Source organism: Sporothrix schenckii, assembly GCF_000961545.1.
Source record: "Sporothrix schenckii 1099-18 chromosome Unknown Cont47, whole genome shotgun sequence".
In the NCBI taxonomy this organism is placed as follows: Eukaryota; Fungi; Ascomycota; class Sordariomycetes; order Ophiostomatales; family Ophiostomataceae; genus Sporothrix; species Sporothrix schenckii.
In genome coordinates this window covers 4,571,653-4,583,474 of record NW_015971148.1, presented here as the reverse complement: position 1 = coordinate 4,583,474, position 11,822 = coordinate 4,571,653, and the positions used below count along the sequence as shown (strand labels likewise).

At 55.9% G+C, this 11,822-nt stretch overlaps 4 protein-coding genes across 4 annotated transcripts; 3 read left to right on the top strand and 1 right to left on the bottom strand.

The window, feature by feature from the left end:
• Positions 1-1,719, top strand: SPSK_04175 (uncharacterized protein; the record flags this gene model as incomplete). The annotated part of the gene is made up of 2 exons (XM_016730986.1): positions 1-602; positions 852-1,719. The coding sequence occupies 2 exons, from the start codon at positions 1-3 to the stop codon at positions 1,717-1,719; spliced, it is 1,470 nt and encodes a 489-aa protein (XP_016585966.1).
• Positions 1,720-2,975: 1,256 nt separating this feature from the next.
• Positions 2,976-4,355, bottom strand: SPSK_04291 (uncharacterized protein; the record flags this gene model as incomplete). Its single annotated transcript, XM_016731102.1, has 1 exon — positions 2,976-4,355. The coding sequence occupies one exon, from the start codon at positions 4,353-4,355 to the stop codon at positions 2,976-2,978; it is 1,380 nt and encodes a 459-aa protein (XP_016585965.1).
• Positions 4,356-4,805: 450 nt separating this feature from the next.
• On the top strand, positions 4,806-6,676 carry SPSK_04119 (impact protein-like protein; the record flags this gene model as incomplete). The annotated part of the gene is made up of 2 exons (XM_016730930.1): positions 4,806-4,930; positions 4,984-6,676. 2 exons carry the CDS (start codon positions 4,806-4,808, stop codon positions 6,674-6,676), a joined length of 1,818 nt encoding a protein of 605 aa, XP_016585964.1.
• A 2,903-nt stretch (positions 6,677-9,579) lies between these two features.
• On the top strand, positions 9,580-11,798 carry SPSK_04040 (electron-transferring-flavoprotein dehydrogenase; the record flags this gene model as incomplete). Its single annotated transcript, XM_016730853.1, has 2 exons — positions 9,580-11,612; positions 11,699-11,798. The coding sequence occupies 2 exons, from the start codon at positions 9,580-9,582 to the stop codon at positions 11,796-11,798; spliced, it is 2,133 nt and encodes a 710-aa protein (XP_016585963.1).
• Between the last annotated feature and the right edge of the window lie 24 nt (positions 11,799-11,822).

Genomic DNA, 11,822 nt, shown 5'->3' with positions numbered 1-11,822 from the left:
ATGCCGTACAATACTCGTCGCAAATCACTCTCGCTGCCGTCGCTGGGCATCCACGTTCCTGTTACGCACGCCGCTCGCGCTGCCGCCGCCGCCGCTGCCGCCGCCGCAACCAAGCCTACTTCCTCCAACACCATCGCATCTCCAGGAGCGTCCCCCGCAACCTCAACCACCTCTCCGTCCAACACAACCTCCTCCCAGTCTGTTTCCTCTTCGTCTTCCACACAACGGCAGCTTACGCCCGTCTTCGACTCGACTACCAACATGGCGCCACCGGCTACTACTCTTTCTTCGTCTGCCTCACCAAAGCGCACGTCGTCGGCCGTCGCATCCGATGCGCAACGACCCTCGGCCAAGCGGACCAAGCGCAGCCACGACGCCTCCCCCAAGACTGCCGCTGTCGCCACACCGCCCCAGTCGCCAAAACGCCATCAGTCCGTCGAGAGGGATTCGTCTGACGTCGAGGAGGTCGAGATTGACATGGACGAGGTCAACGACGACATTGTCGAGGCCGTCATCATTCTGCTCAAGTCCACTGGCAACCGCCCGCACCTGATCAAGGAGCTGTCAGCCATTCTGATGCAGCAGCTCAAATCCGTTCAACAGTATGTCTAATTTCTCCCAAAAGCCCGCCTCCTATCAATTCCTTCAATTGTCGGGTCTTAATTCCCAAATTCCCAAATTTCGTTTCCCGACTTTACTCTACCACCCAAGAAGTCTCACGATTCCCACTTATTTTTTTCATCTCGTCCCTGCATATTTTTTTTTTGGCCCCGGCGCTCCCATCTCTTAGCGCATTTTCGTATTTCCCCTTTTAGGCGCATCTACTAACAGCGTGGCTCCTCTCTCCACAGGTCGGCAAATCCCTGCGCCATTATCTCGTCTCGCCTCGCATCCTACATGAAGCGCCCCTGCTGGTCCGCCTCGAAAAACTGCCCTTTGACCAAGGAGCTCGAGAACATTCACCCCCGCCGCACCTACTACTATTTGACTACCTGCCCGCACCTGCCGCTCCCCGATGCGTCGTCCGTCCATTTCATTGTGCCGCGCACCAGCATTGTCACGCCACCGATGTCGAGCGCCGCGTCCGGTTCCGAGACCACCGAGGAGGAGCGGCGCCGCGAACTGAGCCCGTCGCCTGAGGTCGACCTGTCTTCGCCCGAGTTTGACGACCTGGACGACGACATTCCGATGCCCGGCACGCCCATCACGCACCTCTCCCACCGCTACCCCCGCTATTCCCGCGAGGCGCGCTACCACCACGCCGGCCACCACCGCTCGGCCAGCTCGTACTCGTCTCGCAACCACCGCGGCGCGTCACCTCCTCTCGAAAAGGACGAGAAGGAGTTTACGCAGACCGCCGAGGGCCTCCAGAAGCAGAAGCACGCTGGCAGCCGCTTCCTGCTGTCGCCCGCTGCAATTGCCGCCCAGGCCGCACCCCCGTCGTCCGCTACTGCTCATGTGCACAACAACGGCATGTTCTTGGACGACGCGGGTCGTGACGAGGCGCTGCTGTTTGGTTCGGAGACCGCCGCCGCTCGCCACATGGAGTCCTTTGCGCTCATGACGAGCCCGGCCATGCGCCCCATGTTCTCTCTTGGCCCTAAGAGGGACCACGAGGCCGAGAACTGGGCCAAGCTCGACAGCATGGTCACCGGCTGGGACCGGTGCCCGGAGAACATTGAGCTCGATGAGCTCGACTGCCTGCTGGACGAGTTTTAATTGTCAATCTCACCACTCCCCTCCTTTTTTTTTCTCGTTTTTCTCTTTTTCTTCTGAGATACCATTCCCCTCTTCTCTTTCTATTTCCGTCTGGTTTTGTGTCTGGAGGTGGGATACACAAAAAATGTAACGATTTACGGTTTCTTCTCTTTGTTGCGATTTCATTTTTGATCTTTTTTGATCTTTTTTGATCATTTTTGATCTTTTTTGATCTTTTTTGATCTTTTTTGATCTTTTTTGATCTTTTTTGATCTTTTTTGATCTTTTTTGATCTTTTTTGATCTTTTTTGATCTTTTTTGATCTTTTCATCTTTTTGTGCTTTTGAGGGGTTCGGCAGGTTTGCAAAAAAAGCGGGCATTTGGTATTTTTTGTGAGGTCTCACGGGGATAAATCGGCGTCGAAATTTGGCATTTTGTTTTATTTGTTGATCCGTTTCAATGTGCTTTCGTTGTTTTGTCATCTTCAATTCGTCGTCTATCATTTTTTTTGACATTTCTCTCTCCTATCCTATGAAAGGTCTCTTATTTTCTCCCGGTGTCGCTTGATCAAGCGTCTGGGTCTCCGCTCTCATCTCCATCGTCCCCTCTTTCCGTTCTGCGCTCTTGTGCTGTCGCCCATGTTTGAGCCGTCTGCACTGCTCTCTGTGTTTTTTGTGTATGAGTGTGGGCAGGTGAATAGGGAATGGATGAAGAGACGTGTGTGAATCGCCTCAAATATTATAAAGAAAAGGCCGCCGAGGGAACGATTCTGTTTTTGTTTATTGTCTTACAATGTATCCTACAGAAGGTTCCGTTGATGTCTTTCTTTCCTACCGGTGTGTCCTTTCTTATCTTCTTATCCTGTATGATAGGTTGGCCAGTGGATTAAACTAGCCCCTTGTGTCTTTAGACGGGAATCTGTTGATACATAAAAGGTGGAGGTGGGTGTCGGATAGAGAAAATAGACCAAGTCGGCTGGAGAAGTGAGAGGTTTCAAAGTTTGCCTGTGTTTTTATTTGTTTTTGTTTAGTTAATGAAAAGCGTTTGATTTATTTAAATTCGTGTGATACCTTGCTTCTTTGGCTTATTGTGAAAAAAAAAAAAAAATTCATGAGCCATCTTAAAATTTCTTATATACGCTCATTTGAATAAAGATAAAACGAGTAGGAGAATGGCATATTTTTGTAGATATTCCCTACATTAATCCATCACAATCGTCATGGTTCCAGTCCGCCGTCCTCTCTCTGCCGACAACAGTGGCACTCCCACTCTCACCCTTACTTCTTTGCTGCGGCCTCCCTCACCCGCAGCTCAATCTTCCAGAGCGTCCCGAATTGCAGCCACCCTGGCCGCTTCACCGACACCACCTCCAGACCGGGAACCGTCTCCTGTGCTTTGGCCACAATCGCCGCCATGTCGCGGTTCCACCAGCAGCCAAAGCGGGCAAAATGGCGGCTCGCGTACTGGTCCAGCAGCGAGTTGACCACGGACCAACTGCCGCGGCCGTGCTCGAGCAAGACAATGCGGCCCGTCTCGGGCTTGACGACGGCGGCCATGTTGGCAATCAGGACGACGGGGTCGGCCACCGAGCAGAGGCCAAAGGTCTGGACGACCGTATCGTAGCGGGCGGTGTTGGTCGACGGCGCGGGCAGCGGCAAGGGCTGCATCGCGTCGCCGCGGATGAGGCGCACCTTGCCGTCGAGGGTACTGACGACCTCGGCATCGGCGCTGACAGCGTCATCGATGGCGGGCGCCTTCTTGGGGATGGCAGCAGCCACAGCCGGGACGGTGACGCGCAGCTGTGTGCGCGCCATGCCCAGCGCCTCACCCGACAAGTCGACGCCCGTAAACGATGTGATCTTGGGACGCTCCTTGTTTCCGTTGAGCAAGTCGGCTGTCGCAGCCGAGGACCTGATGTAGGAGGGTGTGAACGTAGCCGGATCCCACACGTAGTAGCTCACGTTGCGGCCGGTGCCGACGGCCACCTCGAGTACGGCGCCCGACGACCCGCTGGCCAGCTTCTTGCGCTCATGCTTGATGCCCATGATGCGCTCTGGCACATCCAGAGAGGCGTCAAATGCGGCAGCACCGACGGGAGGAAGACCCGTGGGAATGGCATCGGGCGCAACCTCGGCGTGCTGGTGGTCGTCGCGGCAGCCGCCCTTGAGGTAGGTGATGAGCAGGGGCATAATGTAGAAGCCCAGGACACCCGCAGCCAGGGCTGCGCCAATAAGGGGCAGTTTCCGCTGTGAAAAGAGACTGTCGAGAGCTTCCGGCTTTTCCTTTCCTTTCTCCTTCTTTCCTTGCTGCTGCTGCTGCTGGTCGTCCTGCTTGCTCTTGTCTGACGAGGCGAATGGTAATGGCCGGTACGGCAAAGGCGCTGCCCGAGTTTGTGGTATACGAGCCACTCTGTCTGTATTGGACCGAGATGGTGAAGACGGGTTAGGCTCCGCCGGTGGCTGTTTTGATGCCGGTTCCTTGGCCGGTGGCCGCTTCATGCGAGGTGGTGTCGCCTGAAAGAGAGCCCGTCTGAAGCAGCTAGCAGCGACACATGGATGATGTGGTCGAGACACAGATGACAGTACCATGGAGGTCTGGTAACTGCATCTCCAGTTCTGGGCCACCATGCCGGCAGCCCTTGAGCCTGTGACGCTCATGATGTCGGATGATGAGATGCGATTCGAGACGATTGACAAAGTCCGTCTCTTTCTCGTGAGATGAGAGCCAGTCGCTGCGCAAATGTCACCTTTGGCGTCTGCAATATGTATATGAACTGTCTTATATCTCCTTGGCTTTGGCCGAGTGTGTTTCAACTCCGCAAACAGCGAGTTGAGTGGTCCCCGCGCAAGCTTGCTTCTATCGTTCAAGGTTTTCGACATTTTCCCCAATCGTTGTTCTCGAATTGAGAAAAGCGGGGCGCTGCTGTAGCTCCCCAAAGTGTCGCCCTACCCTGTGACTTCGCGAGCAACCAACTTCAGCTTTCCCACTAGCATCCGATACATCGTACCGTCATTCTGGGGAATTCACAAACACCCGCGTCGTGGTGCACTTCGTTCAAAGGCGACGCCGACAAATCAGCTTGACGATACAGCCGAACAATAGTGAAAATGGCGTCTGCTCCTTCGGAAAAAGATCTGCAGGAGCTGCTCCGCTTACTGACAACAACGCGCAAGCTGCCCATCTTGCAGGCAATGACGCAGGTGAAGGCGCTACAGGCCGCCAACCTGCGAAGGTGTGTGCTGTTCTTTGTATCTCTGTATTCCCCGCCCCATCTGACACCTGTAGCATCCAACAAATTGCCGAGGCGCCGGCGGATGTTGTCAAGGACGCCATCAAGGATGCTGCCGCGGCCAAGTCATTACAAACGAGCTGCAAGACGGCTCTCAAGAAGATGGCCGCAGGCGGCAGCGCAACTGGCAGCAAACGGACAGCTTCCGCCAGTGGATCAGCATCGGCCAAGCGGGCTAAGCAGCTGGACGGCACAGCAGCTGCGTCGAGCAGCAGCAATATGTTCTTGGGCCCCGAGCCGATGACCGCCGCCGAGCTGGAACGCTCCCTCGAGCTTCCCGTGTTTGTGCCGGCCGACGAGGAGGAAGAGGCCCGCATCGCTTCCACCGTTCTCCTGACCAACCGTGCGCCCTTAGTTTTGGCGTTTGCCGTCGAGCTGCTGCGCTACACCATGCCGGAGCAGCCCGTGTCGAGCCGCTTGAGTCTGGCCCAGGCTGTCGTCAGTGCCAACTCGCGGTCCAAGGCCACGAGTCTCGGCTTGGAGTGGGCGAAAGGACCCAGTGCCGACGAGTCCGGCTGGGGCCAGGGCCAGCCGCGGGTCCGCATCCTGGGCCGTGAGGTGGCCGTGCTCAAGCGCAGCGGGTATACTTGGAAAGGCGACGAAGAACAAGAGGAGGTGGTTGGTATCGACGATGACAAGGAGCCAGAGGCCACACAGGCAACCGGGACCGACGCTGTTGTGGCCTCAGAACCACACCAAGCACCACCACAACTCGCTCCACAGGTCCACAGTGCCTTGTCACAGCCTGCCGCCGGTGTTTGGTCTACCAGCCAGACCATCTCCCTCAAGGACTCGACGTTTGTGGCGCGCGCCACCACCATCACCGATCCGGCACAGCGGGCGGGTCTGCTCCGTTCTCTCATGGAAGCGCATCCCAAGCTTCTGACGGCCTCGCACAACGCCTGGGCCTACCGCGTCCGCAGTACCAGCAGCGACTACGCCAGCAGCGTGCGCCAGGATTCGTACGATGACGGCGAGACGGGCTGTGGCGACCTGATGCTGCGCATCCTGCACGAACTCGGTGCTGTCGATACGCTGGTTGTGCTGACGCGCTGGTTCGGCGGCACGTTTTTGGGCCCGGACCGCTGGCGGCTGATGCGCAACTGCGTGACGGGTGTCATGGCGGAGCGCCTGCGCCGCACGGGTGCGGATGTGGCCTTAGGTGGCGAGGCCGCATGGGGACTGGACCTCGAGGCGATGCGCGAACAGCAGGAAGCCGGTGGTGCGGGTGCTGGTGCTGGTACTGGTGGTCGAAGCAGTAGTCACAGCGCCGCCTCGCGCTTCAAGCACGGTCCCAATACAGGGCTGACGCCTGTGGTCGGCATGCCCATCCACCGGCCCGAAGGCGCTCGGCAATATCTCATGCGCAGCTTCGTGTCCTCTGAAGACTCTGGCAAGGTTGGCGGTGTCGGGCCGACATCCGAGACAACTCCAACGAAAAAGAAGAAGACGGTCAAGGCCATGGATGCCGAGAAGGAAGAGAATCTCAGCCTGCTTCTGGGTGCCCTGCGCATGGTCTATGACAGCTGGGCCGATCACATTACGACCGCCGAGCTGGACCGGCGCGCCTGGAGCTGGTATGTCGCCGTGCGGCCGGATGTTGACGCTGGCCCCTCTGGTTGGGGCGCCAAGGGCACCGTCAAGCTCAAAGACATTCTGGCACTTCGGCGAATAGAGCAGAAGACATGAGTAGTGGCGGGGAATGCAACAATGCGAAAATGCGGCCGATCCGCATCGCATAAGGGCAATGATCTTGTCAAAGGCACTCTTCTTCATTGACATCGTACGGTAGTGTATACTCCAGTCTAGAGTCGCGATATTGGAGCCTAAGTCTCTTTTCCAACGCAAAAACTCGTGGAGCTGAATTCCGGTGGGAGATGCTCTGAATGTTTCATCTGCCTCGTCCAGGGTCTGGCAGAGTCTGCCAGTAGAGCATCGAGCTGGGGACACGGACTTGCCTGTTGGAGTCAGAATGCTGTGTGACGAAGAAGACGAAATCATATCTTCTCTGCACTTTACTTTCGCCACCAAAGACATGTTTAGGCCACCTCGCGCGTGTCTTTGCATGCTAGTGGTCACGGGATCGTCCGGCGAAATGATAATGACAAGTTGAGAAAGATAGGAAGCGGCTGAAGGAGAAGAGTTCGTGACTGTTCTCATGAGGAAGATGTGTCGTGTGCAAACAAATAAATCGTACGCTAAAAAACGCAGGCGAAAAGATGCAAGCGATCCCATTCGCACTCGTACTTTCCTAAATCATAGGCATTTTACATTGCCCCTGAGTTACCAGTCTTGTATCAGCTCAGAGAAGGTGCAGTCATCGCCGTTCTTTCCTTCTAGAGCGTACACATACATTGTGACGCACACAAGAAAGGCACCAATGAATCTGAAAGGGGCGACCTCAATGATGTGGCACATGCTGGAAGGCGCAACCTGCACTTCGCCAGGTATCGCGAAAAAGACTAGACCAATCACATCCCATATTCACTATCCTTCCCAAGGCACATATCGTCGAGGCTGCGGTCGCAAACAACAAATAACAAACCTTTCTATTCGTTAATCCAGAGAGCTTTACCGAGAACTTATCGATATGAGATTCTTTCTACCGCTCGCTCCTCATTGACCGACAGAGCGACAGCCGGTTCCTTGACCAAAGAGTCACAGAACAGTGCAAAACGGCAATACTTTATCCCCCTGCACAATTGCTGCCTTTTCCTCGGAGGGGAGAAGCATTCGTGAGGTCAGTCCACGGAGCTTCTCGTATGCCGTGCGATGGTCGGCCTCACCGTTGAAGTCTACCCGATTGTTTCCTCTCTGGCGCCATTATAGCTGAAAACCTCGGCCGGTCAGACATCATAGCGCTTGTACCCTTCAAAACAACGTTTGTCTTGTGTTTGCATACTTTAAGACGAACTCACTCGTCCACTTGCTTACGCCTCTGTACGGAAACGGAGACGGAGCGGGATTCAAGGTGGTCATTGCCGCTGGCGTACAAGTGGTACCTCCGTTTCTATCAGCGGATTTTCGTAAACTTGTGCCCTCGCAAGGCTTGGTGAAGTCTCAAAAGACACATCTGGACTGAGAAGCCGGTCCGTGCAAAATCCGACCAGCTCATTATCATGGCTGAGTCTGTTGTAAGGCCTGAGGACTTGGCGCTTTAAGCCCCATTATCAACCTATCTTTGGGGTTATTGCAGGAAACCTGGGACCTCATATACGCTGTACTGTATTTTTGTTTAATCTTTTACTGTCGAGAAATATTCTGTCAAGCTTTGGGATTTGACTGTAGATTGTGCTTACTTATTTCCCATAGTTCTGGATTCTTTGTTCTCTGCAACTTTCTTGGCCACTCTCGAATGGCCATTCTATTTTAACCCCTTGTCCCGGGAAAACCTTCAGACCAACGGACATGAGCGAGAGATTCACACCGCATATCGGGGTCTTTGGGGCGATACGAAGTACGAGTTGATCAGTTCAAACCGACATCAACTTTGCGCTCACATCGAACATCGTGTATTTAAGTTTTTACACGGGTACGGCGCGGACGGTAATTGTCCGACGGATAGTGTGTTATTTTCTTGTTATTTTCACTTTTTACTTCACCTCGATTTCTCCAGCATTGCCATGTGCCCAAGATGGTCTCAGTAGTAGTTACGTGCATCAATAATATGTGTGACCGAAGCGGGATGTAAACCGTTTCACAAGTCATGCAGTAACACGTGACCTTCGGCTTCCGTTCCACTGGATCCCCCACTGCAAGGCGGCTTGCTTCGGTAAAACATGTCCTACGATTGGCTAGCTGGGACATGGCCATCTTCTGGCCTCGGTTCTGAGAAGGAAACTAGCGGACCCCGGCCCCCCTGTACTCGGGTTGTTCCTGCCAAATTTTCGCTTTTTGGTCACTATCCTGCGGGGCTTCGTTGAAATTACGTTTGGGGCAGTCGCACAAGCCGAATAACGGCCTCCAAAACACCACACAAATAAATACGTCACCATCTTCATCCACCACAAGCCGTTTGCATTTCCAAAGTCACGCTCCCCAGTCTGCCAGTATCGAATCCACAGACCACTAACTGGGCCATTTGTTCGTCAATTGCCCTTTCGAAGCTCTCTACGGTATCAATTGAAGTTGTCCCTGGCACCAACTTAACACGAAACAAGCACTTAAAGCGACGAAAAAAAAGAAACGGCCGAAATAAAAAAAGAAAGAAGCTAAAGCTTTTGAGCTGTTGCTTTTCGTCTGCAACCTAATTGGCCTCTTCGGCCCTTGGTTAACCGGGTAGTATCTCCACTTGGACATTCCGACTGCTCAAGTCTTCTCACAAGACCAACACTCAAAGAGGCGAAACCGGCGGCCATGCAGTAAACTGGCATTTTCCTGTTCCACTCTGAACTCTGACACCTCTGACTCGAATTTTTCTTCATTCCTATCGCGGTGTTACGGTTGCGAACGTCTCTTGCCGCTGGGCAGTCGAATTTTCACTTTCTTCGACGACGAGCGACTCCTCCATTGTCAACATAGACTGTCAACCTTTCGATAAAACCAAGCGCCCGTGGAACGGCCTCTACACAACACTCCACACATCCATAGCCATGTTCACAGCCTCAGCATCAAGCGGCCCTGCCGTTGCGGTGCGCGTGTGCTGGACGGCAGGCCGCCGCAGAGTTGTCCTGCCGACTATACCGGCCGCCGCGCCGCAAAACTCGTACTCGGCCGCGGGCCAGGTCCCGAACGGCGCAGCCCGGTGGAAAAGCAGCGCGTTGCGATGCACAGCTACCCCGGCGACGACATCATCGCCCTCATCGCGCCGGTGCCGCACCTCTGTTTCCTCGTCCCAGAACAGCGTGCAGGCGGCAAGGCGGCCACGGTTTGCGACCAACAACACCCCCAAGCCCATCCCCACCCCGTACTTCGCACAGACACGATCCTTTTCTGAGAGCCGGCGGCGGCGCATGGCTGACGTCGTCGCGGACGAGGACAGCTTCGATCCCAAGAGCATCGAGCGCGAAAGCGACATGGTGGACGTGTGTATCATTGGCGGCGGCCCGGCCGGGCTGAGCGCCGCCATCCGCCTCAAGCAACTGGCCACCGAGGCCGGCAACGAGGACTTCCGCGTGCTGCTGCTGGAAAAGGCGGGCGAACTGGGTGCGCACACCATGTCGGGTGCTGTCATCCAGCCAGACGCCATCAACGACCTGATCCCCAACTGGCTCGACGAGGACAACCCGGACCGCTTCGAGTTTGCGACGCCCGCCGGCAAGGACAGCATGAAGTTCCTGACCAAGACCAAAGCCTTCCCGCTGCCCATCCCGCCCCAGATGCACAACGACGGCAACTACATCGTCAGCTTGAACCAGTACGTCAGCTGGCTCGGCGCACGCGCCGAGGAGGCGGGCGTCGAGGTGTACCCCGGTTTCGCGGCGTCGGAGGTGCTGTACGCGGCCGATGGCAGCGTGTCGGGCGTGGCCACCAACGACGTCGGCATTGGCCGCGACGGCAAGCCCAAGGACTCTTTTGAGCGTGGCATGGAGTTCCATGCGCGCGTCACGCTCTTTGCCGAGGGCTGCCACGGCAGCCTGACCAAGCAGGTCATCAAGAAGTTTGACCTGCGCCGCGACAGCGACCCACAAACGTACGGGCTGGGCATCAAGGAGGTCTGGGAGGTGCGGCCCGAGGTCTTTGAGAAGGGAAAGATTGTCCACGCCATGGGTTACCCGTTGCCCTATGATCTGTACGGCGGCGGCTTCATGTACCACTTTGGCGACAACCTGGTGACGCTGGGTCTTGTGACGTCGCTCGACTACAAGAACCCGTGGCTGTCACCCTACAACGAATTCCAGCGCATGAAACAGCACCCGCTGTTCCGGTCCGTGCTCGAGGGCGGCAAGTGCATCTCGTACGGTGCGCGCGCCATTATCGAGGGCGGTCTGCAGTCGGTCCCTAAGGTGGCCTTCCCCGGCGGCGCCATCATCGGCGACTCGGCCGGCTTTGTCAATGTGCCCAAGATCAAGGGCACGCACAATGCAATGAGGTCGGGCATGCTGGCCGCCGAGGCGGCGTGGAACGCGCTGAAGACGGGCAGTACCGCTGCTGAGGGCGAGGGTGAGGCCGAGAACCAAGACGACGATGGCCAGTCGACGGTCCGTGGCGACACCGTCTTCTTGTACGAGTACGAAGAGGCCCTCCGCAAGTCCTCGATCTGGAAGGAGCTGCACGAGGTCCGCAACATGCGTCCGTCCTTCCAGACGCCCCTCGGCATGTACGGCGGCGTGCTGTACTCGGGCATCGAGGCCATTGTCTTGAAGGGCCGCATGCCCTGGACCCTGCACCACCGCCACGCAGACCACGAGACCACTAAGCCCGCGAGCCAGTACAAGAAGATTGACTACCCCAAGCCCGACGGCGAAATCACCTTTGACATCCTGACGAGCGTCTCGCGCACCGGCACCAACCACGAAGAGGACCAGCCCGTCCACCTGCAGGTCAAGGACTGGGAGAAGCACACGGCTGAGACGTATCCTGCGTTCCAAGGCCTGGAGAACCGCTTCTGCCCAGCCGGCGTTTATGAGTACATCGAGGACAACAGTAAGCCTGAGGGCGTGCGTTTCCAGATCAACGCGCAAAAGTAGGTCCTCCCTTCCGCTCTTCCCTTTTGTTGTCTCGTTTTGTTGTTTCTTTCCTCTCTTTTTAACCACACACTAACCCGTATAGCTGCATTCACTGCAAGACGTGCGACATCAAGGCGCCCAAACAGGACATCAACTGGCAGGTGCCCCAGGGTGGCGAAGGTCCCAAGTACTACATGACATAAGAGAGGGAGAGAGAGAGACAGAGA